We start from the raw sequence: 24,760 nt of genomic DNA, 5'->3' as shown, positions 1-24,760 counted from the left end.
CGCGACTGGTAGCCGACACAACCTAGCATACGCGACTGGTAGCCGACACAACCTAGCATACGCGACTGGTAGCCGACGCAACCTAGCAGACGCGACTTGTAGCAGACGCAACCTAGCCGACTAGCAGCCGACGCAACCTAGCTGACTAGTAGTGTATATATAACCTAGCTGACTAGTAGCTGATCAATATCAAATCAAAGTTTATTTGTCATTTGCGCCAAATACAACAGGTGAAATGTGAAATGCTTACCTACAGGCTTTAACCAACAGTGGAAAAAAATACAACCTAGCTGTCTAGAAGCTGACTAGTAGCTAACAGTAGCATGGAAAGTAACTTCTCACCGTCATACGTTTTGCTAGCTAGGCAATCAGATAGCCAACCCATTGTTGTGTAATTCAAAACAAAGCCTTATATTCTTTCTATCTATGAGGAAGGAGACTTTGGTTAGCATGCTAATAGCTAACAATCAGCTAGCTTCCTAAACAGTTAGCATTACTAGTGTCAGATAGCCAACATTACAAAAAAAGTTAGTATCTAGCATTCAGTTAGCTACCTAAACATTTAGCAATACTAGAAGCTAACAATCAGCTAGCTTTCAAAACACTTAGCAATGCTAAGTGTAGCACACATGACAAAACAAGCTAGCAAATAGCAATCAGCTAGCTACCTAAACAATTAGCAATAATTTAGCTAACAATGTGTTATCTCTCTGGGATTTCATTGTACTTTTAAATTGTTTTAAACTGTACTAACTATTTACCAAATCAATGAATAGATGTTTTCATTTATTAAGAAAAGTAGCATTGGACAGATACCTTAACATACACAGCTCTAATCTCTTGTCCAGAGATAGATTATAATATATTACCTCCTTGTCTCTCTCCAGCTGCAGGCCCTGCTCCAACAGCCCAGACTCAAACTCCTCCCTCATCATAGCTTTCTCTTCCTCACTCAGTTGAGACTCCTCCCCCTCTGGCAACCCTGCCTCCAGCTCAGGCTGCGTATCTCGTCTCAGCATGCTGGGTAGCGGAAGGCTCCCATTGGATGCTTGAGAGGTGAGGGAGAGACGATGCAGGGAGATCCTCCTCTTCTTATAGTTATAGCACAGAATATAGTCCACCTTCCTCTGGCCGTCTGCAAAGAATGTTCCTTTACCAAGCTCTATGGTGGGCTCCTACACGCACGCGCACACACACAAATCCCAATGAGGTTTTCTTGTTTTAGGGTTAGGGGTGAGAGGGGAATGTTAAGGTGGGCAAGACATAGTGCTGGTAGCTTTGTCACAGATTTGGTTCTGCTCTCTTGCCAACTCAAAGCATGTTTGGTATGACAATTATATACAGAGTTGGACAAGACAGAGATGCTAGTTCTAGGTCCCAAGAAACAAAGAGATCTGTTGAATCTGACAATTAATCTTGATGGTTGTACTGTCGTCTCAAATAAAACTGTGAAGGACCTCAGCGTTAATCTGGACCCTAATCTCTCTTTTGACGAACATATCAAGACTGTTTCAAGGACAGCTTTTTTCCATCTACGTAACATTGCAAAAATCTGAAATTTTCTGTCCAAAATTGATGCAGAAAAATGAATCCATGCTTTTGTCACTTCTAGGTTAGACTACTGCAATACTCTACTTTCCAACTACCCGGATAAAGCACTAAATAAACTTCAGTTAAACACGGCTGCTAAACACGGCTGCTAGAATCTTGACTTGAACCCAAAAATGTGATCACATTACTCCAGTGCTAGCCTCTCTACACTGGCTTAAGGGTTGATTTCAAGGTTTTACTGCTAACCTACAAAGCATTACATGGGCTTGCTCCCACCTCTCTTTCCGATTTGGTCCTGCCGTACATACCTACACGTACGCTACGGTCACAAGACGCAGGCCTCCTTACTGTCCCTAGAATTTCTAAACAAATAGCTGGTGGTAGGGCTTTCGCCTATAGACCTCCATTTTTATCGAATGGTCTGCCTACCCATGTGAGAGACGCAGACTCAGTCTCAACCTTTAAGTCTTTATTGAAGACTCATCTCTTCAGTAGGTCCTATGATTGAGTGTGGTCTGGCCCAGGAGTGTGAAGGTGAACGGAAAGGCACTGGTGCAACGAACTGCCCTTGCTGTCTCTGCCTCTCTCCACTGGGATTCTCTGCCTCTAACCCTATTACATGGGCTGAGTCACTGGCTTACTGGTGCTCTTCCATGCCGTCCCTGGGAGGGGTGCGTCACTTGAGTGTTTGAGTCACTAACGTGATCTTCCTTCTAGGCTACCCTGCCGCCCCAGGGCTTTATAAGGGCTTTATAAATACATTTGATTTGATTTGAGTTGAGTTGTCAAGAGAGCAGACAATCAGATTTGGGAACAGATTTTGAAAATACCTAAAAGATAAAAGATAACAGTACACCTGTTTCAATAATAGCTGAAAGATAACAGTACAGACTATCACTAAGGCTGTCTGAAAAGGTTATCAGACATCAAATCCTTGTATCCTCTGTCCTGATTTCCTCCAATTCCTCACCTCCCTCTTAATGCGCATTTGAGGAGAGGATTCAAGGTCCCTCCAATGAACCTCCTCTTCCAAATAGTTTTGAGAAGGAGGTGAGGAAACAAGGACGGAGCAAACAAGTAATGGTTGGTAATATCTTCAGTAAAGCAGATGCCTAGTATTTAGTAAAACAGCAATGGAGTCTCCAAATTGAAGATACATGAGAAGGGTTAGGGGTCAGGGGTTAGAGGTCAGAGACTAGAGGTCAAAGGTCAGGAGTTAGGGATTAAAGATTGTACCGTGGTAGGCTGCTTCGCGCTGCCCGGGGGATTTCCATTATCCAATCCCATCTCAGAGAGCGAGCAAGCCAATGAGCGAAGCTTCTCAGATTGGACAGATGATGAATCACCCATCGCCCTGGCAACACGCATACGCTCCGTGCCGTTCCACGCTTCTGTCAGGGTGACACACACACACACACACACGCGCGCACGCACACACAAATAGTTGATAGACAGCCAATATCTGAACTGTTGTTTTTGTTATCCATCCCTGTGTCTCAGTTGGGACCGGAACCCTGCTCTCCAAAGTATTTACCATTAGGCCAACTGGAGAAACCAATGTATTTATCATTAGGCCAAATGGAGAAACCAACGTACAGTATTTACCATTTGTCCAAGTGAAAATTGCATCTTGGGAGAAAGGTGACACTGAGTGTTTCTCAAAATGCATTCTTCCTAAATTGGAGAATGGAACGATCGCAGTATCAGTCCAATTCAAAGTATGTAAAATGGGGAACGGAGGCAAATTTTTAGATGCATACTTTGTTTGTACACATTTCAAAGCATCAAAGCTTCAACTGAAATATTCCCAGGATTGTTTACATAATGTGACGCAACCACACAAAAAAAATGAATAATTTATTGAAAACAATCCCGGCTGGTTTTGTGCTGAAGTGAGACAATGTGAACTCAGAATGAGAATGTTGTCCATCCACATATCATATGTTGCCTGACTACAATAGTTTATAATGATATATTAATAAATACATTGTGTTCATTTTGGGATGTTTAACTGCACAGAAAACCAATTTTGGTGTTGTAGATCACAGTCTAACTGACAAGGAATTGGAAGCTAGCTTGCTAATGTAAGAATTTGTAGCTAACGTTGGCCATCTACGTAAACAACATTAGTTTTAGGTAGCTGGCTAGCTAGATTATTCCGATTCACATATACAGTTGAATTCGGAAGTTTACATACACCTTAGCCAAATACATTTAAATTCAGTATTTCACATTTCCTGACATTTATCCTAGTAAAAATGCCCTCTCTTAGGTCAGTTAAGATTACCACTTTATTTTAAGAATGTGAAATGTCAGAATAATAGAGCGAATGATATACACTTAAACAACACAATGTAACTCCAAGTCAATCACACTTCTGTGAAATCAAACTGTCCACTTAGGAAGCAACACTGATTGACATTAAATTTCACATGCTGTTGTGCAAATGGAATTGACAACAGGTGGAAATTATAGACAATTAGCAAGACACCCCCAATAAAGGAGTGGTTCTGCAGGTGATAACCACAGACCACTTCTCAGTGTAGGAGTAAGACTGCAACAGTCCAACTTCACATTCAGAGAGCAGCACCCATGGGTTCTGCCCAATAACTACAGATACTCAGAAATGCTGATACAGTACCACCATGAGAAGGTGATGCATTCTGGAGCAGCTGATACTCAGCACCCAACGTTAAACAAGGGGGGAATGACATGCAGATGGAAGTACAGGCAGAGACTTGTGACCAGTTTCTGGAACAGTTGGCGAAGAGACTACTTGCTGGATCTAAAGTAAGCACACCGCTGTGACACCCCACAGCCCACTGAAAGCTGAAAGCAGGTGACGTTGTACTCATTGGAGAAGATAACACACCCAGACAAACCTGGAAACTAGGAAAGATTGAGAAACTGTTTCCAGGCCGAGATGGCCTAGTTAGATCATGTTCAGTTCGTACTGCTTCAGGGACTTTGTTGAGGAAATCGATTCAGTTGATATACTGCCTAGAGATCTAGATGAACACAGTTGTTCATCGGGGGGGGTGGTGTAACTTTAATGTGTTACAGAGTTAATGTTTAAGTTAATTCATTGAGCTGTATCTAAAGACATTTCTTTACAGCTATTAACATACGTAATTGTATTGGTTAGTATTGAATTACTCTTTTGACTGCAAGCTCCAGAATGCCTTGCGACAGGAATGAGAGAGAACGCGCCAGTTATGTGCAGGTGCAAGGTGATTAAGCTGATTTTCCGCTAGCATCTTGCTTGCATTGCTCTGTAGAATCTAAAGTTGTTAAATGTAACGTGAACAAGTATTATTACTAAAAGAAGCTTTCATATCAAACCCCGACGTCCCGGGTCATTACTTTGAAGACAGTTAATCTAACACTATCCACCCAACAGGAAACCAGTTCGAAACTAACTTTAATTCAAACCAACAGGAAACCATATCTAACTTTTAACACCCAAAATAAATCCAGTCGAGCAGCTCTAACTCTATCTACACAACAGGAAACCAGCACTAACTCTATCCAGCCAACATTAAACCAGCTCTAAATTGAACCACTTAACCAAAAGCAGCTCAAACTCTCTCCATCCAACAGGAAGCAGCCAGCTGAAAGTATATCTACACAACAGGATAGCAGCTCTAACTCAATCCACTCAACAAGGTTCCAGCCAGCTCTACCTCTATCCACCCAACAAGTTATCAGTTTTAAATCTATCAACCAATCAGGAAACAAGATTTAACTCCAGCCACCCAAAATGAACCCAACTCTAAACCCCCTAACATGGAACCAGCACTCCTTCTATCCAACCAATAGGAAACAAGGAATCTCTAACTTTAGCCACCCAAAAGGAAACCAGTACTAACTCTAACCACCTCACAGGAAACCAGCTATTTCTTTATCCACCCAACAGGAAACTAGTCATCTCTAACTCTGTCCACCAAACAAATAAACAGCGCTAACTCTAACCACTAAACTTGAATCCAGCTCTATCTCTAACCACCAAAATGGAATCCAGCCCTAACTCTAACCACCAAAATGGAATCCAGCCTTAACTCTAACCACCCAATGTTAAACCAGTCATATTTCTCACTCCAGGAAACCAGGGGAGCAGCTCGAACTCTATCCACCCAACAGGAAACCTGCTCTAACTCTCTAAACCCAGAAGGAAACCAGCCAGCTCTAACTCCATCCACCCATTTGGAAACAAGATATAATTCTAGCCACCCAACAGAAACCTGCTCTAACTCTATCCACAAAACAGGAAACGAGCCTTACCTCCATCCACCCAAAAGGAAACCAGCTCTCGCTCTATCCACCCAACAGGAATGTATTGGAGGCATCTCTAACTTTAGCCAACCAACAGGAAACCAGTTCTAAATCTAACCACCCAACAGGAAACCAGCTCTAACTTTATCAACCAACAAGAAACCAAGTTAGGGGTTAGGGTTAGGGTTAGGGTTAGGTTAGGGTTAGGCTAGGGGTAGTGTTTAGATTTAGGTTTAGGGGTTAGGAGCGAGCTCGAACTCCATCCACCAACAAGAAACCAGCCAGCTCGAATTCTATCCCCAACAAGAAACCAGCCAGCACTAATTCTATCCACCAACAAGAAACCAGCGAGCTCTAACTCTATCCACCAACAAGAAACCAGCCAGCTCTAACTCTATCCACCAACAAGAAACCAGCCAGCACTAATTCTATCCACCAACAAGAAACCAGCGAGCTCTAACTCTATCCACCAACAAGAAACCAGCCAGCTCTAACTCTATCCACCAACAAGAAACCAGCCAGCTCTAATTCTATCCGCCAACAAGAAACCAGCCAGCACTAACTCTGTCCACCAAACAAGAAAGCTGCTCCAACTCTCTCCTTCCAACAGGAAGACAGCTCTAAATCTATCCACCTAACAGGACTCCAGCAGGCTTGAACTTTATCCTCACAACAGGAAACAACCCAGCTCTTTCTCTAACAACCCAACAGGAAACCAGCTCTCACTCTATCCAACCAACAGGAAACTAGCTGTAATTCTAGCCACCCAACAGCAAACCAGTTCTAAATCTAACTACCAAAAAGGAAACTCAAACTCTGTCCATCCATCAGGAAGCCAGCTGGAACTATATTCACCCAACAAGAAACAAGCCAGCTCTGTCTCTATACACCCAACAGGAAACCAGACAGCTCTATCTCAATACACCCAACAGGAAACCAGCCAGCTCTATCTCTATACACCCAACAAGAAACCAGCCAGCTCTATCTCTGTACAACCAACAGGAAACCAGCTCTAAATATATTAAAGAAATATGAAACCAGTTCCAAATCTAACCAACAAACAGGAAAGCAGCACCAACTCTGTCCACACAGCATGAAACCAGCTGTAACTCTATCCATAAAACAAGAAACCAGCTTAACCTCTATCCACCCAACAATAAAGGAGCTCCAAGTCTAACCACCCAACAGGAAGCCAGTTTTAACTCTAACCATCCAACAGGAAGCCAGGTCTAATGCTATCCATCCAACAGTACACCAGCCCGCTCTAACTGTATCCACCAAACGCTAACCACCCATGAGGAAACCATATCTATTTCTATCCACCAGAAAATAAAAAAAGTAGAGCAGGTCTAAATATCCACTCAACAGGAAACCAGCTCTACCTCTATCCACCCAACAAGTAAACAGTTCTAAATCAACCACCCAACAGGAAACAAGGTCTAAATCAAACACCCAACTGGAAAGCAGCTCCAACTCTCTCCTTCCAACAGGAAACCAGCTGTAACTCTTTCCACCCAACAGGAAACCAGCTCCAACTTTATCAAACAACAAGAAAGCCCTAACCCAGCTCTAACTTTATCCACCCAAAAGTAAACCAGCCAGCTCTAACTCTATCCACCCAACAGTAAACCAGCCAGCTCTCACTCGATCCACCCAATAGGAAACCAGCTATAACTCTATCCACCCAATAGGAAACCAGCTCTAACTCTATCCACCAACAAGAAACCAACCAGCTCTAACTCTATCCACCCAACAAGAAACCAACCAGCTCTAATTCTATCCACCCAACAGTAAACCAGCCAGCTCTCACTCTATACACCCAACAGAAAACCAGCTATAACTCTTTCCACCCAATAGGAAACCAGCTATAACTCTATCCACCCAATAGGAAACCAGCTATAACTCTATCCACCCAATAGGAAACCAGCTATAACTCTATCCACCCAACAAGAAACCAACCAGCTCTAACCCTGTCCACCAACAGTAAACCAGCCACCTCTAGCTCTATCTACCCAACAGAAAACCAGTTATAACTCTATCCACCCAATAGGGAACCAGCTATAACTCTATCCACCCAATAGGAACCAGCTATAACTCTATCCACCCAGTAGGAAACCAGCTCTAACTCTATCCACCCAACAAGAGACCAGCCAGCTCTAAATCTATCCACCAACAAGACACCAACCAGCTCTAATTCTATCCACCGATAAGTAATCCAGCTCTATCTCTAACCACCCAAAAGGAAACCAGTTCTATCTCTCACCTCCAACAGGAAGGTTGGCTGGGTAATGGGTAAAACAAATAGCAAATAGGCAAATAGTAGACATGGGTCAACAAACAACAAATAGTAGATATGGGTCAACAAACAACAAATAGTAGAGATGGGTCAACAAACAACAAATAGTAGAAATGGGTCAACAAACAACAAATAGTAGATATGGGTCAACAAACAACAAATAGTAGAGATGGGTCAACAAACAACAAATAGTAGAGATGGGTCAACAAATAGTAGAGATGAGTCAACAAATAGTAGAGATGGGTCAACAAACAACATAGTAGAGATGGGTCAACAAACAACAAATAGTAGAGATGGGTCAACAAACAACAAATAGTAGAGATGGGTCAACAAATAGTAGAGATGGGTCAACAAACAACAAATAGTAGAGATGTGTCAACAAATAGTAGAGATGGGTCAACAAATAGTAGAGATGGGTCAACAAACAACAAATAGTAGAGATGGGTCAACAAACAACAAATAGTAGAGATGGGTCAACAAACAACAAATAGTAGAGATGGGTCAACAAACAACAAACAATAGAGATGGGTCAACAAACAACAAATAGTAGAGATGGGTCAACAAACAACAAATAGTACAGATGGGTCAACAAATAGTAGAGATGGGTCAACATAGTAGATATGGGTCAACAAACAACAAATAGTAGAGATGGGTCAACAAACAACAAATAGTGGACATGGGTCAACAAATAGTAGAGATCGGTCAACAAACAACAAACAGTAGAGATGGGTCAACAAACAACAAACAGTAGAGATGGGTCAACAAACAACAAATAGTAGAGATGGGTCAACAAACAACAAATAGTAGAGATGGGTCAACAAACAACAAATAGTAGAGATGGGTCAACAAACAACAAATAGTAGAGATGGGTCAACAAACAACAAATAGTAGAGATGGGTCAACAAACAACAAACAGTAGAGATGGGTCAACAAACAACAAATAGTAGAGATGGGTCAACAAACAACAAATAGTAGAGATGGGTCAACAAATAGTAGAGATGGGTCAACATAGTAGACATGGGTCAACAAACAACAAATAGTAGAGATGGGTCAACAAATAGTAGAGATGGGTCAACAAACAGTAGAGATGGGTCAACAAACAACAAACAGTAGAGATGGGTCAACAAACAACAAACAGTAGAGATGGGTCAACAAACAACAAATAGTAGAGATGGGTCAACAAACAACAAATAGTAGAGATGGGTCAACAAACAACAAATAGTAGAGATGGGTCAACAAACAACAAATAATAGAGATGGGTCAGCAAATAGTAGAGATGGGTCAACATAGTAGATATGGGTCAACAAACAACAAATAGTAGAGATGGGTCAACAAACAGTAGACATGGGTCAACAAATAGTAGAGATGGGTCAACAAACAACAAACAGTAGAGATGGGTCAACAAACAACAAATAGTAGAGATGGGTCAACAAACAACAAATAGTAGAGATGGGTCAACAAACAACAAATAGTAGAGATGGGTCAACAAACAACAAATAGTAGAGATGGGTCAACAAACAACAAATAGTAGAGATGGGTCAACAAACAACAAACAGTAGAGATGGGTCAACAAACAACAAATAGTAGAGATGGGTCAACAAACAACAAATAGTAGAGATGGGTCAACAAATAGTAGAGATGGGTCAACATAGTAGACATGGGTCAACAAACAACAAATAGTAGAGATGGGTCAACAAATAGTAGAGATGGGTCAACAAACAGTAGAGATGGGTCAACAAACAACAAACAGTAGAGATGGGTCAACAAACAACAAACAGTAGAGATGGGTCAACAAACAACAAATAGTAGAGATGGGTCAACAAACAACAAATAGTAGAGATGGGTCAACAAACAACAAATAGTATAGATGGGTCAACAAACAACAAATAGTAGAGATGGGTCAGCAAATAGTAGAGATGGGTCAACATAGTAGATATGGGTCAACAAACAACAAATAGTAGAGATGGGTCAACAAACAGTAGACATGGGTCAACAAATAGTAGAGATGGGTCAACAAACAACAAACAGTAGAGATGGGTCAACAAACAACAAATAGTAGAGATGGGTCAACAAACAACAAATAGTAGAGATGGGTCAACAAACAACAAACAGTAGAGATGGGTCAACAAACAACAAATAGTAGAGATGGGTCAACAAACAACAAATAGTAGAGATGGGTCAACAAATAGTAGAGATGGGTCAACAAACAGTAGAGATGGGTCAACAAACAACATAGTAGAGATGGGTCAACAAACAACAAACAGTAGAGATGGGTCAACAAACAACAAACAGTAGAGATGGGTCAACAAACAACAAATAGTAGAGATGGGTCAACAAACAACAAATAGTAGAGATGGGTCAACAAATAGTAGAGATGGGTCAACATAGTAGATATGGGTCAACAAACAACAAATAGTAGAGATGGGTCAACAAACAGTAGACATGGGTCAACAAATAGTAGAGATGGATCAACAAATAGTAGAGATGGGTCAACAAACAACAAACAGTAGAGATGGGTCAACAAACAACAAACAGTAGAGATGGGTCAACAAACAACAAATAGTAGAGATGGGTCAACAAATAGTAGAGATGGGTCAACAAACAACAAATAGTAGAGATGGGTCAACAAATAGTAGAGATGGGTCAACAAACAACAAATAGTAGAGATGGGTCAACAAACAACAAATAGTAGAGATGGGTCAACAAACAAAAAATAGTAGAGATGGGTCAACAAACAACAAATAGTAGAGATGGGTCAACAAACAACAAATAGTAGAGATGGGTCAACAAACAACAAATAGTAGAGATGGGTCAACAAACAACAAATAGTAGAGATGGGTCAACAAACAACAAACAGTAGAGATGGGTCAACAAACAACAAATAGTAGAGATGGGTCAACAAACAACAAATAGTAGAGATGGGTCAACAAACAACAAATAGTATAGATGGGTCAACAAACAACAAATAGTAGAGATGGGTCAGCAAATAGTAGAGATGGGTCAACATAGTAGATGTGGGTCAACAAACAACAAATAGTAGAGATGGGTCAACAAACAGTAGACATGGGTCAACAAATAGTAGAGATGGGTCAACAAACAACAAACAGTAGAGATGGGTCAACAAACAACAAATAGTAGAGATGGGTCAACAAACAACAAATAGTAGAGATGGGTCAACAAACAGCAAACAGTAGAGATGGGTCAACAAACAACAAATAGTAGAGATGGGTCAACAAACAACAAATAGTAGAGATGGGTCAACAAATAGTAGTGATGGGTCAACATAGTAGATATGGGTCAACAAACAACAAATAGTAGAGATGGGTCAACAAACAACAAATAGTAGAGATGGGTCAACAAACAACAAACAATAGAGATGGGTCAACAAACAACAAATAGTAGAGATGGGTCAACAAACAACAAATAGTACAGATGGGTCAACAAATAGTAGAGATGGGTCAACATAGTAGATATGGGTCAACAAACAACAAATAGTAGAGATGGGTCAACAAACAACAAATAGTGGACATGGGTCAACAAATAGTAGAGATCGGTCAACAAACAACAAACAGTAGAGATGGGTCAACAAACAACAAACAGTAGAGATGGGTCAACAAACAACAAATAGTAGAGATGGGTCAACAAACAACAAATAGTAGAGATGGGTCAACAAACAACAAATAGTAGAGATGGGTCAACAAACAACAAATAGTAGAGATGGGTCAACAAACAACAAATAGTAGAGATGGGTCAACAAACAACAAATAGTAGAGATGGGTCAACAAACAACAAACAGTAGAGATGGGTCAACAAACAACAAATAGTAGAGATGGGTCAACAAACAACAAATAGTAGAGATGGGTCAACAAATAGTAGAGATGGGTCAACATAGTAGACATGGGTCAACAAACAACAAATAGTAGAGATGGGTCAACAAATAGTAGAGATGGGTCAACAAACAGTAGAGATGGGTCAACAAACAACAAACAGTAGAGATGGGTCAACAAACAACAAACAGTAGAGATGGGTCAACAAACAACAAATAGTAGAGATGGGTCAACAAACAACAAATAGTAGAGATGGGTCAACAAACAACAAATAGTAGAGATGGGTCAACAAACAACAAATAGTAGAGATGGGTCAGCAAATAGTAGAGATGGGTCAACATAGTAGATATGGGTCAACAAACAACAAATAGTAGAGATGGGTCAACAAACAGTAGACATGGGTCAACAAATAGTAGAGATGGGTCAACAAACAACAAACAGTAGAGATGGGTCAACAAACAACAAATAGTAGAGATGGGTCAACAAACAACAAATAGTAGAGATGGGTCAACAAACAACAAATAGTAGAGATGGGTCAACAAACAACAAATAGTAGAGATGGGTCAACAAACAACAAATAGTAGAGATGGGTCAACAAACAACAAACAGTAGAGATGGGTCAACAAACAACAAATAGTAGAGATGGGTCAACAAACAACAAATAGTAGAGATGGGTCAACAAACAACAAATAGTATAGATGGGTCAACAAACAACAAATAGTAGAGATGGGTCAGCAAATAGTAGAGATGGGTCAACATAGTAGATGTGGGTCAACAAACAACAAATAGTAGAGATGGGTCAACAAACAGTAGACATGGGTCAACAAACAACAAATAGTAGAGATGGGTCAACAAATAGTAGAGATGGGTCAACAAACAACAAATAGTAGAGATGGGTCAACAAACAACAAATAGTAGAGATGGGTCAACAAATAGTAGAGATGGGTCAACATAGTAGAGATGGGTCAACAAACAACAAATAGTAGAGATGGGTCAACAAATAGTAGAGATGGGTCAACAAACAGTAGAGATGGGTCAACAAACAACATAGTAGAGATGGGTCAACAAACAACAAACAGTAGAGATGGGTCAACAAACAACAAACAGTAGAGATGGGTCAACAAACAACAAATAGTAGAGATGGGTCAACAAACAACAAATAGTAGAGATGGGTCAACAAATAGTAGAGATGGGTCAACATAGTAGATATGGGTCAACAAACAACAAATAGTAGAGATGGGTCAACAAACAGTAGACATGGGTCAACAAATAGTAGAGATGGGTCAACAAATAGTAGAGATGGGTCAACAAACAACAAACAGTAGAGATGGGTCAACAAACAACAAACAGTAGAGATGGGTCAACAAACAACAAATAGTAGAGATGGGTCAACAAATAGTAGAGATGGGTCAACAAACAACAAATAGTAGAGATGGGTCAACAAACAACAAATAGTAGAGATGGGTCAACAAACAACAAATAGTAGAGATGGGTCAACAAACAAAAAATAGTAGAGATGGGTCAACAAACAACAAATAGTAGAGATGGGTCAACAAACAACAAATAGTAGAGATGGGTCAACAAACAACAAATAGTAGAGATGGGTCAACAAACAACAAATAGTAGAGATGGGTCAACAAACAACAAACGGTAGAGATGGGTCAACAAACAACAAATAGTAGAGATGGGTCAACAAACAACAAATAGTAGAGATGGGTCAACAAACAACAAATAGTATAGATGGGTCAACAAACAACAAATAGTAGAGATGGGTCAGCAAATAGTAGAGATGGGTCAACATAGTAGATGTGGGTCAACAAACAACAAATAGTAGAGATGGGTCAACAAACAGTAGACATGGGTCAACAAATAGTAGAGATGGGTCAACAAACAACAAACAGTAGAGATGGGTCAACAAACAACAAATAGTAGAGATGGGTCAACAAACAACAAATAGTAGAGATGGGTCAACAAACAACAAACAGTAGAGATGGGTCAACAAACAACAAATAGTAGAGATGGGTCAACAAACAACAAATAGTAGAGATGGGTCAACAAATAGTAGAGATGGGTCAACATAGTAGAGATGGGTCAACAAACAACAAATAGTAGAGATGGGTCAACAAATAGTAGAGATGGGTCAACAAACAGTAGAGATGGGTCAACAAACAACATAGTAGAGATGGGTCAACAAACAACAAACAGTAGAGATGGGTCAACAAACAACAAACAGTAGAGATGGGTCAACAAACAACAAATAGTAGAGATGGGTCAACAAACAACAAATAGTAGAGATGGGTCAACAAATAGTAGAGATGGGTCAACATAGTAGATATGGGTCAACAAACAACAAATAGTAGAGATGGGTCAACAAACAGTAGACATGGGTCAACAAATAGTAGAGATGGGTCAACAAATAGTAGAGATGGGTCAACAAACAACAAACTGTAGAGATGGGTCAACAAACAACAAACAGTAGAGATGGGTCAACAAACAACAAATAGTAGAGATGGGTCAACAAATAGTAGAGATGGGTCAACAAACAACAAATAGTAGAGATGGGTCAACAAATAGTAGAGATGGGTCAACAAACAACAAATAGTAGAGATGGGTCAACAAACAACAAATAGTAGAGATGGGTCAACAAACAAAAAATAGTAGAGATGGGTCAACAAACAACAAATAGTAGAGATGGGTCAACAAACAACAAATAGTAGAGATGGGTCAACAAACAACAAATAGTAGACATGGGTCAACAAACAACAAATAGTAGAGATGGGTCAACAAACAACAAACAGTAGAGATGGGTCAACAAACAACAAATAGTAGAGATGGGTCAACAAACAACAAATAGTAGAGATGGGTCAACAAATAGTAGAGATGGGTCAACATAGTAGAGATGGGTCAACAAACAACAAATAGTAGAGATGGGTCAACAAATAGTAGAGATGGGTCAACAAACAGTAGAGATGGGTCAACAAACAACATAGTAGAGATGGGTCAACAAACAACAAACAGTAGAGATGGGTCAACAAACAACAAACAGTAGAGATGGGTCAACAAACAACAAATAGTAGAGATGGGTCAACAAACAACAAATAGTAGAGATGGGTCAAGAAATAGTAGAGATGGGTCAACATAGTAGATATGGGTCAACAAACAACAAATAGTAGAGATGGGTCAACAAACAGTAGACATGGGTCAACAAATAGTAGAGATGGGTCAACAAATAGTAGAGATGGGTCAACAAACAACAAACAGTAGAGATGGGTCAACAAACAACAAACAGTAGAGATGGGTCAACAAACAACAAATAGTAGAGATGGGTCAACAAATAGTAGAGATGGGTCAACAAACAACAAATAGTAGAGATGGGTCAACAAATAGTAGAGATGGGTCAACAAACAACAAATAGTAGAGATGGGTCAACAAACAACAAATTGGCAAATGTGATTAGAGTTGTTGTGGTTTGTGTGTGTGGGGTGGGGGCTCAATAGTGTGTGTGCGTGTTTGTGTTTGTGTGTGATAACCTATAAGCGTCTTTACCCTCTGCCTTAGGGGAAGTTAACTAATTGTCACAGCAGGAGTTTTAACTCTTTATCACCACATGCAAACACACCCACACACAATTACACGCATGCATACACACCCACACATGTCATCACACAGCAGAGCAGAGGTTGTATCCCAGTATTAGAGGGGAAGAGAGCAGCAGCATTCTCCTGGAATAGAGAAGATTAACTCACACACACCCTGCTGCTATTAACAGACACGGAACCCTGCTCATAGTCAATAATATTAACTCACACACACCCTGCTACTATTAACAGACACGGAACCCTGCTCATAGTCAATAATATTAACTCACACACACCCTGCTGCTATTAACAGACACGGAACCCTGCTCATAGTCAATATCATTAACTCACACACAGAGTGGGTAGTTTCCCTAAAGATACTGTAATCTGTGACACCAGCCATGAGTCCAGGACTGTACAATATTCTACATCAACACCTGAGAGACACTAAGGCATAGATTCAATCAGAACAAGCATCAACCGGCGACAGCAGACACCTGCATAGCGGATGTTTTGTGGCCTGCGTTGGAGCTGTGAATTCGGTGAGCAGCTGCTCTTGCTAACATTGCCAAGCCACATCCATTCCACTCCTGTTAGGGTTAGTGTAGGATACATATAAATAATTACACTCAAATGAAACATCATTACACTAAATAATGAGGATTTCTATCATCCTAATGGAGGAGTAGGTACTCCTATCATCCTAATGGAAGTGTAGATTACATCTATCATCCTAATGGAAGGGTAGATTACATCTATCATCCTAATGGAGGTGGAGATTACATCTGTCATCCTAATGGAGGAGTATATTTCATCTGTCATCCTAATGGAGGAGTAGATTACATCTATCATCCTAATGGAGGAGTAGATTACATCTATCATCCTAATGGAGGAGTAGATTACATCTATCATCCTAATGGAGGTGGAGATTACATCTATCATCCTAATGGAGGAGTAGATTACATCTATCATCCTAATGGAGGAGTAGATTACATCTATCATCCTAATGGAGGTGGAGATTACATCTGTCATCCTAATGGAGGAGTAGATTACATCTATCATCCTAATGGAGGTGGAGATTACATCTGTCATCCTAATGGAGGAGTAGATTACATCTATCATCCTAATGGAGGTGGAGATTACATCTGTCATCCTAATGGAGGAGTAGATTACATCTATCATCCTAATGGAGGTGGAGATTACATCTGTCATCCTAATGGAGGAGTAGATTACATCTATCATCCTAATGGAGGTGGAGATTACATCTGTCATCCTAATGGAGGAGTAGATTACATCTATCATCCTAATGGAGGTGGAGATTACATCTATCATCCTAATGGAGGAGTAGATTACATCTATCATCCTAATGGAGGTGGAGATTACATCTATCATCCTAATGGAGGAGTAGATTACATCCATCATCATAATGGAGGAGTAGATTACATCTATCATCCTAATGGAGGAGTAGATTACATCTATCATCCTAATGGAGGAGTAGATTACATCTATCATCCTAATGGAGGAGTAGATTACATCTATCATATATCATCCTAATGGAGGAGTAGATTACATCTATCATCCTAATGGAGGAGTAGATTACATCTATCATATATCATCCTAATGGAGGAGTAGATTACATCTATCATCCTAATGGAGGAGTAGATTACATCTGTCATCCTAATGGAGGAGTAGATTACATCTATCATCCTAATGGAGGAGTAGATTACATCTATCATCCTAATGGAGGAGTAGATTACATCTATCATCCTAATGGAGGAGTAGATTACATCTATCATATATCATCCTAATGGAGGAGTAGATTACATCTATCATCCTAATGGAGGAGTAGATTACATCTATCATCCTAATGGAGGAGTAGATTACATCTATCATCCTAATGGAGGAGTAGATTACATCTATCATCCTAATGGAGGAGTAGATTACATCTATCATCCTAATGGAGGTGGAGATTACATCTATCATCCTAATGGAGGAGTAGATTACATCTATCATCCTAATGGAGGAGTAGATTACATCTATCATCCTAATGGAGGAGTAGATTACATCTATCATCCTAATGGAGGAGTAGATTACATCTGTCATCCTAATGGAGGAGTAGATTACATCTATCATCCTAATGGAGGTGGAGATTACATCTGTCATCCTAATGGAGGAGTAGATTACATCTGTCATCCTAATGGAGGAGTAGATTACATCTATCATCCTAATGGAGGAGTAGATTACAACTCACGTTCCAGTGTTCAAATTTGTAAAAAATAAAAACAATTTAAAAAAGGCTGCATAGGATTTCTGTTAATGTGAATAGCAATGTTGTGTTAAGTATAATGCAGGGAGCAACCTGTGGATTTCACATATATTTATGAATATAGTACCAGTATAGTACTGTAAGGTGTATTTAGTATGCTGTAGTTCTGTAGCTAACCCTGTGTCCCTGTAGGGTCTAGGATGTTTCCGGACATATATTTATTAATATAGTACCAGTATAGTACTGTAAGGTGTAGTTAGTATGCTGTAGTTCTGTAGCTAACCCTGTGTTTCTGTAGGGTCTGGATGTTTCCAGACATATATTTATTAATGTTCTGATCCAAGATGGCGTAGCAGTGCAGACGTGGATTGTTGTCCTCTCGTTTACTTTTTGTATTTTTCGTCTATTTTGAATATATTCCATTTTATTTTTCAATATCCTTTTCCATTTTTAAATTAAATATACCTTCCGGTAACCCGCCTCACTCAATGTGACACGGCCCCCAAAACAATTTAGACCCTATAGCCAAAACTTTCATCAGAAGGTAGCCAGCTAATTAGCTAAGTTACTAGCTATTTAGTCATTGTTAGCCACTGCTAGCGGCCTTTACCCTCTGCACAGACCCCAGCCATTTATTTTGCCTGGATAATACGTGCCAGCCTCGGACTGTTTTTCTCCACTACGACACCAGATTCCTGCCGTAAACCCTGGACCATTGATCATCACAGCTAGCTAGCTGCCACTGAGTGACCCAGCCCCGAAGCTAGCCCTGAGCCAGGCGCATCTCCCGGCTAGCAAATGAAATTACCACAACTACAATACCTCTTTCCCCATCTGGCCCGGTCCCTTCGTCTATACGGCGCCCCGCCGTACCACCACGACTGGTCCGCAGACGTAATTCCATCAGCTGTGCCTTCAACCGGCCTTTGCCGGATGTTGGAGCAGAAGCTTCTACCTACCCGGCCTGCTAACTTTAAACGCTGTGTCTCCCGCGTGCTAGTGTAGCAACGCCTACCTAGCGGCTTCCCTGTTCCTTCTATTGCTGCCCCTGATGCCTGCTGGACTGTTAATTTATCACGGTACTTCACTTTGTTTCTTTGTTTATCTGTCGGCCCCAGCCTCAAACTCAGGCCCTAAGTGTAGTTCACCGACACTCTCTGTCCATTCATCGCCATTTTACCTGTTGTTGTTGACTTTAGCTGATTTGCTGTTGTTCTCTTACCCGTTGTTGACTTAGCTAGCTCTCCCAATCAACACATGTGATTGCTTTATGCCTCGCTTTATGTCTCTCTTAAATGTCAATATGCCTTGTATACTGTTGTTTAGGATAGTTATTATTGTTTTAGTTTACTGCAGAGCCCCTAGTCCCACTGTACATGCCTCAGATACCTCCTTTGTCCCAATTCCCACACATGCAGTGACCTCACCCAGTATAACCAGCGTGTCCAGAGATGCAACCTCTCTTATTGTCACCCAGTACCTGGGTTTACCTCCACTGTACCCACACCCTACCATACCCCTGTCTGCACATTATGCCCTGAATCTATTCTACCATGCCCAGAAATCTGCTCCTTTTATTCTCTGTCCCCAACGAACTAGATGACCAGTTTTGCTAGCCTTTAGCCGTACCCTCATCCTACTCCTCCTCTGTTCTTCGAGTGATGTGGAGGTAAACCCAGGCCCTGCGTGTCCCCAGGCAATCTCATTCGTTGACTTCTTTAATCGAAAAAGCCTTGGTTTCATGCATGTTAACATCAGAAGCCTCCTCCCTAAGTTTGTTTTACTCACTGCTTTAGAACACTCCGCCAACCCTGATGTCCTTGCCGTGTCTGAATCCTGGCTTAGGAAGGCCACCAAAAATTCTGAGATTTCCATACCCAATACATACCCAACATTTTTCGTCAAGATAGAACTGCCAAAGGGGGAGGAGTTGCAATCTACTGCAGAGATAGCCTGCAAAGTTCTGTCATACTTTCCAGGTCTATAACCAAATAGTTTGAGCTTCTAATTTTAACAATTAATCTCTCCAGAAATAAGTCTCTCACTGTTGCCGCCTGTTATAGACCCCCCTCAGCTCCCAACTGTGCCCTGGACACCATATGTGAATTGATTGCCCCACATCTATCTTCAGAGTTCGTTCTGTTAGGTGACCTAAACTGGAATATGCTTAACACCCCAGCAGTCCTACAATCTAAGCTAGAGGCCCTCAATCTCAGACAAAATATCAAGGAAACCACCAAGGTACAACCCTAAATCCGTAAACATGGGCACCCTCATAGATATTATCCTGACCAACTTGCCCACCAAATACACCAATGCTGTTTTCAATCAGGATCTCAGCGATCACTGCCTCATTGCCTGCATCTGCTATGGGTCCGCGGTCAAACGACCACCCTGTCAAACGCTCCCAAAAACACATCTGCGAGAAGGCCTTTATAATCGACCTGGTCCCGGTATCCTGGAAGGATATTGACCTCATCTCATCAGTCGAGGATGCCTGGTAGTTCTTTAAAAGTAATTTCCTCACCATCTTAAATAAGCATGCCCTTTTCAAAAAAAGGGCAGCTAACCGATCGCTGCAGCTGTACATAGTCCATCTGTAAATAGCCCACCCACCCTACCTCCTCATCCCCATACCTCATCCCCATATTGTTTTTATTTACTTTGCTGCTCTTTTGCACACCAGTATCACTACTTACACACCATCATCTGCTCATCATCATCTGCTCATCTATCACTTCCTCCAGTGTTAATCTGCTAAATTGTAATAACTTTGCTACTATGGCCTATTCATTGCCTTACCACCTCATGCCATTTGCACACACTGTATATAGACTTTCTTTTATTATATTGTGTTATTGACTGTACGGTTGATTATTCCATGTGTAACTCTGTGTTGTTTCTGTCGCACTGCTTTGCTTTATCTTGGCTAGGTCGCAGATGTAAATGAGAACTTGTTCTCAACTAGCCTACCTGGTTAAAAAAAGGTTAAATAAATACATAATAATAATAATAATATAGTACCAGTATAGTACTGTAAGGTGTAGTTAGTATGCTATAGTCCTGTAGCTAACCCTGTCACTGTAGGGTCTAGGATGCTTCTAGACTTATATTTATTAATATAGTACCAGTATAGTACTTACTGTAAGGTGTAGTTAGTATGCTGTAGTTCTGTAGTTAACCCTGTGTTCCTGAGTGGTCTGGATGTTTCCAGACATATATTTATTAATATAGTACCAGTATAGTACTGTAAGGTGTAGTTAGTATGCTGTAGTTCTGTAGTTAACCCTGTGTCCCTGTAGGGTCTGGATGTTTCCAGACATATATCTAGTAATACAGCTTTAATTTAACACCACCATAACAGGTGTCTTGGTCACCACGGTAACAGGTCTGTGTCTGTATGCAGGCAGATGGCTGGATCAGCACCCTGCTGCACCTGGCCTCTCTCACCAAGTCTCACCTCCCTCTCTCTCTTCCTTGCCCTCTCCTTCCCTTCCCCGTCCTGTCACTAACACTAACCCTCACCCAGCCCCGAAGGATTTAAACAACTACAGCCAGAACACACCCAAACTGACAGTCTCCATTCCTTTCTTTATCTAAAGTGAAAAAAGGAGAGGAGAGAGGGAGCGAAAGAGGAGAAGAGAAAGGCACAAGGAGTACTCACCAGAGCGCAAGGAGGACCTGTTCATTGCGATGGTGACGCAGAGAGAGAAGCGTGAGGCAAAATGAGATGGAGGACAAACTGCTCGCTCCCGTCAGATGGCTTAACGAGGCGCGGTCTGGAGGCTAATTCCCCTGGGGGGATTAGGAGTAGACTGGACACACAGACAACACCTACACACTACCCCCAACACACTACACCCTACACAATTATACTTCCCCTACACACTACCCCTTACACTCTACCCTACACACTACTACACACCACCCCCTACATACTTATACTACCACTACACACCACCCCTACACACGACCCTACAAACCACACCCTACATACTTATACTACCACTACACACTACCCCCTACCCCCTACACACTACTCCCTACCCTACACACCACCCCCTACATACTTATACTACCACTGCACACTACCCCCTACACACTACCCTACACAGTACTACACACCACCCCCTACATACTTATACTACCACTACACACCACCCCTACACACGACCCTACAAACCACACCCTACATACTTATACTACCACTACACACTACCCCCTACCCCCTACACACTACCCCCTACCCTAAACACCACCCCCTACATACTTATACTACCACTGCACACTACCCCCTACACACTACCCTACACAGTACTACACACCACCCCCTACACACTACCCCCTACACACTTATAATACACCGACACACTATCACTACACACTACACCTACACACTTATTCTACCCCTAAACACTACCCCCTACACACTTATACTACCCCCTACACACTACCCCCTACACAATATCCCCCTGCACACTTATACTACCCCCTGCACACTTATACTACCCCCTGCACACTACCCTTTACACACTTATACTACCTCCTACACACTACCCTTTGCACACTACCTCTTACTCACTTATACTACCCCCTACACACTACCCCCTGCACACTTTTAAAAAAAATGTACCTTTATTTAACTAGGCAAGTCAGTTACAATGACGGCCTACCAAAAGGCAAAAGACCTCCTGCGGGGACAGAGGCTGGGATTAAAAATTAAAAATATATAACATATACAGTAAATATCGGACAAAAAATACATCACGACAAGAGAGACAACACAACACTACATAAAGAGACACCATGACACTACATAAAGAGAGACCTAAGACAACAACATAGCAAGGCAGCAACACATGACAACACAGCATGGTAGGAGCACAACATGGTAGCAGCACAAAACATGGTACAAACATTATTGGGCACAGTCAACAGCACAAAGGGCAAGAAGGTAGAGGCAACAGTACATCACGCAAAGCAGCCACAACTGTCAGTAAGAGTGTCCATGATTGAGTCTTTAAATGAAGAGATTGAGGTAAAACTGTCCAGTTTGAGTGTTTGTTGCAGCTCGTTCCCGTCGCTAGCTGCAGAGAACTGAAAAGACGAGCGACCCAGGGATGTGAGTACTTTGGGGACCTTTAACAGAATGTGACTGGCAGAACAGATGTTGTATGTGGAGGATGAGGGCTGCAGTAGATATCTCAGATAGGGGGGAGTGAGGCCTAAGAGGGTTTAATAAATAAGCATCAACCAGTGGGTCTTGCAACGGGTATACAGAGATGACCAGTTTACAGAGGAGTATAGAGTGCAGTGATGTGTCCTATAAGGAGCATTGGTAGCAAATCTGATTGCCGAATGGTAAAGAACATCTAGCCTCTCGAGAGCACCCTTACCTGCTGATCTATGGTCATCTGAATTAGGGTTAGTTTGGCAGCTGGGGTGAAAGAGGAGCAATTACAATAGAGGAAACGCCTGCAGCGTTGATATGTGCTGAGAGAAGGACAGTGTACTGTCTAGCCATACTCCCAAGTACTTGTATGCGGTGACTACCTCAAGCTCTAAACCCTCAGAGGTAGTAATCACACCTGTGGGGAGAGGGGCATTCTTCTTACCAAACTACATTACCTTTGTTTTGGAGGTGTTCAGAACAAGGTTATGGGTAGAGAAAGCTTGTTGGACACTAAGAAAGCTTTGTTGTAGAGCATTTAACACAAAATCCGGGGAGGGGCCAGTTGAGTATAAGACTGTATCATCTGCATAAACTGTTGAAGTCGGAAGTTTACAAACACTTTAGCCAAATATATTTAAACTCAGTTTCACAATTCCTGACATTTAATCCTAGTAAAATTCCCTGTATTAGGTAATTTAGGATCACCAATTTATTTTAAGAATTTGAAATGTCAGAATAATACAAGAGAAAATGATTTATTTCAGCTTTTATTTCTTTCATCACATTCCCAGTGGGTCAGAAGTTTACATACACTCAATTAGTATTTGGTAGTATTGCCTTTAAATTGTTTAACTTGGGTCAAACGTTTCGGGTAGCCTTCCACATGCTTCCCACAATAAGTTGGGTGAATTTTGGCCCATTCCTCCTGACCCAGCGGGTGTAACTGAGTCAGGTTTGTAGACCTCGTTGCTCGCACTAGCTTTTTCAGTTCTGACCACACATTTTCTATAAGAACTGAGGTCAGGGCTTGTGATGGTCACTCCAATACCTTGACTTTGTTGTCCATTTTGCCACAACTTTGGAAGTACTGTATGCTTGGGGTCATTGTCAATTTGGAAGACCCACTTGACACCAAGCTTCCTGAATGATGTCTTGAGATGTTGTTTCAATATATCCACATAATTTTCCATCTTCCTGATGCCATCTATTTTGTGAAGTGCACCAGTCCCTCCTGCAGCAAAGCACCCCAACAAAATGATGCTGCCACCCCCGTGCTTCACGGTTGGGATGGTGTTCTTCGGCTTGCAAGCCTCCCGTTTTTTCCTCCACACATAATGATGGTCATTATGGCCAAACAGTTCTATTTTTGTTTAATCAGACCAGAGGACATTTCTCCAGTTACAAACCGGAGTCTGGCTTTTATGGCAGTTTTGGAGCAGTGGCTTCTTTCTTGCTGAGCGGCTTTCAGGTTATGTCGATATAGGACTCATTTTACTGTGCATAAAGATACTGTTGTACTTGTTTCCTCCAGCATCTTCACAAGGTCATTTGCTGTTGTTCTGGGATTGATTTGCACTTTTCGCACCAAAGTACGTTAATCTCTAGGAGACAGAACACATCTCCTTCCTGAGGGGTGTGACAGCTGGGTGGTACCATGGGGTTTATACTTGCGTACTATTGTTTGTACAGATGAACGTGGTACCTTCAGGCATTTGGAAATTGCTCCCAAGGATGAACCAGACTTGTGGATGTCTACATTTTTTTTCTTTGGTCTTGGCTGATTTCTTTTGATTTTCC

General features: G+C 41.3%; 1 protein-coding gene across 1 annotated transcript in view; it reads right to left on the bottom strand.

Annotated features, from left to right (window-relative positions):
* LOC110522685 (anoctamin-1-like) overlaps positions 1–21,680 on the bottom strand; it is a 335,378-nt gene extending 313,698 nt beyond the window's left edge. The window contains exons 1-3 of the mRNA XM_090230797.1: positions 21,455–21,680; positions 2,788–2,942; positions 870–1,175 (exon numbers count right to left, since the gene is read on the bottom strand). Coding sequence (XP_090086923.1) covers positions 870–1,175; positions 2,788–2,942; positions 21,455–21,479 — 486 coding nt within the window. The 5' untranslated portion in view covers positions 21,480–21,680. The remainder of the gene's footprint in view (positions 1–869; positions 1,176–2,787; positions 2,943–21,454) is intronic.
* Positions 21,681–24,760: the final 3,080 nt, after the last annotated feature.

Source organism: Oncorhynchus mykiss, chromosome 4 (genome assembly GCF_057628025.1).
Source record: "Oncorhynchus mykiss isolate SJ-2025 chromosome 4, ASM5762802v1, whole genome shotgun sequence".
Taxonomy (NCBI): Eukaryota; Metazoa; Chordata; class Actinopteri; order Salmoniformes; family Salmonidae; genus Oncorhynchus; species Oncorhynchus mykiss.
Note: the sequence above shows the minus strand (reverse complement) of the source record. Positions and strands in the feature narration are given on the sequence as shown.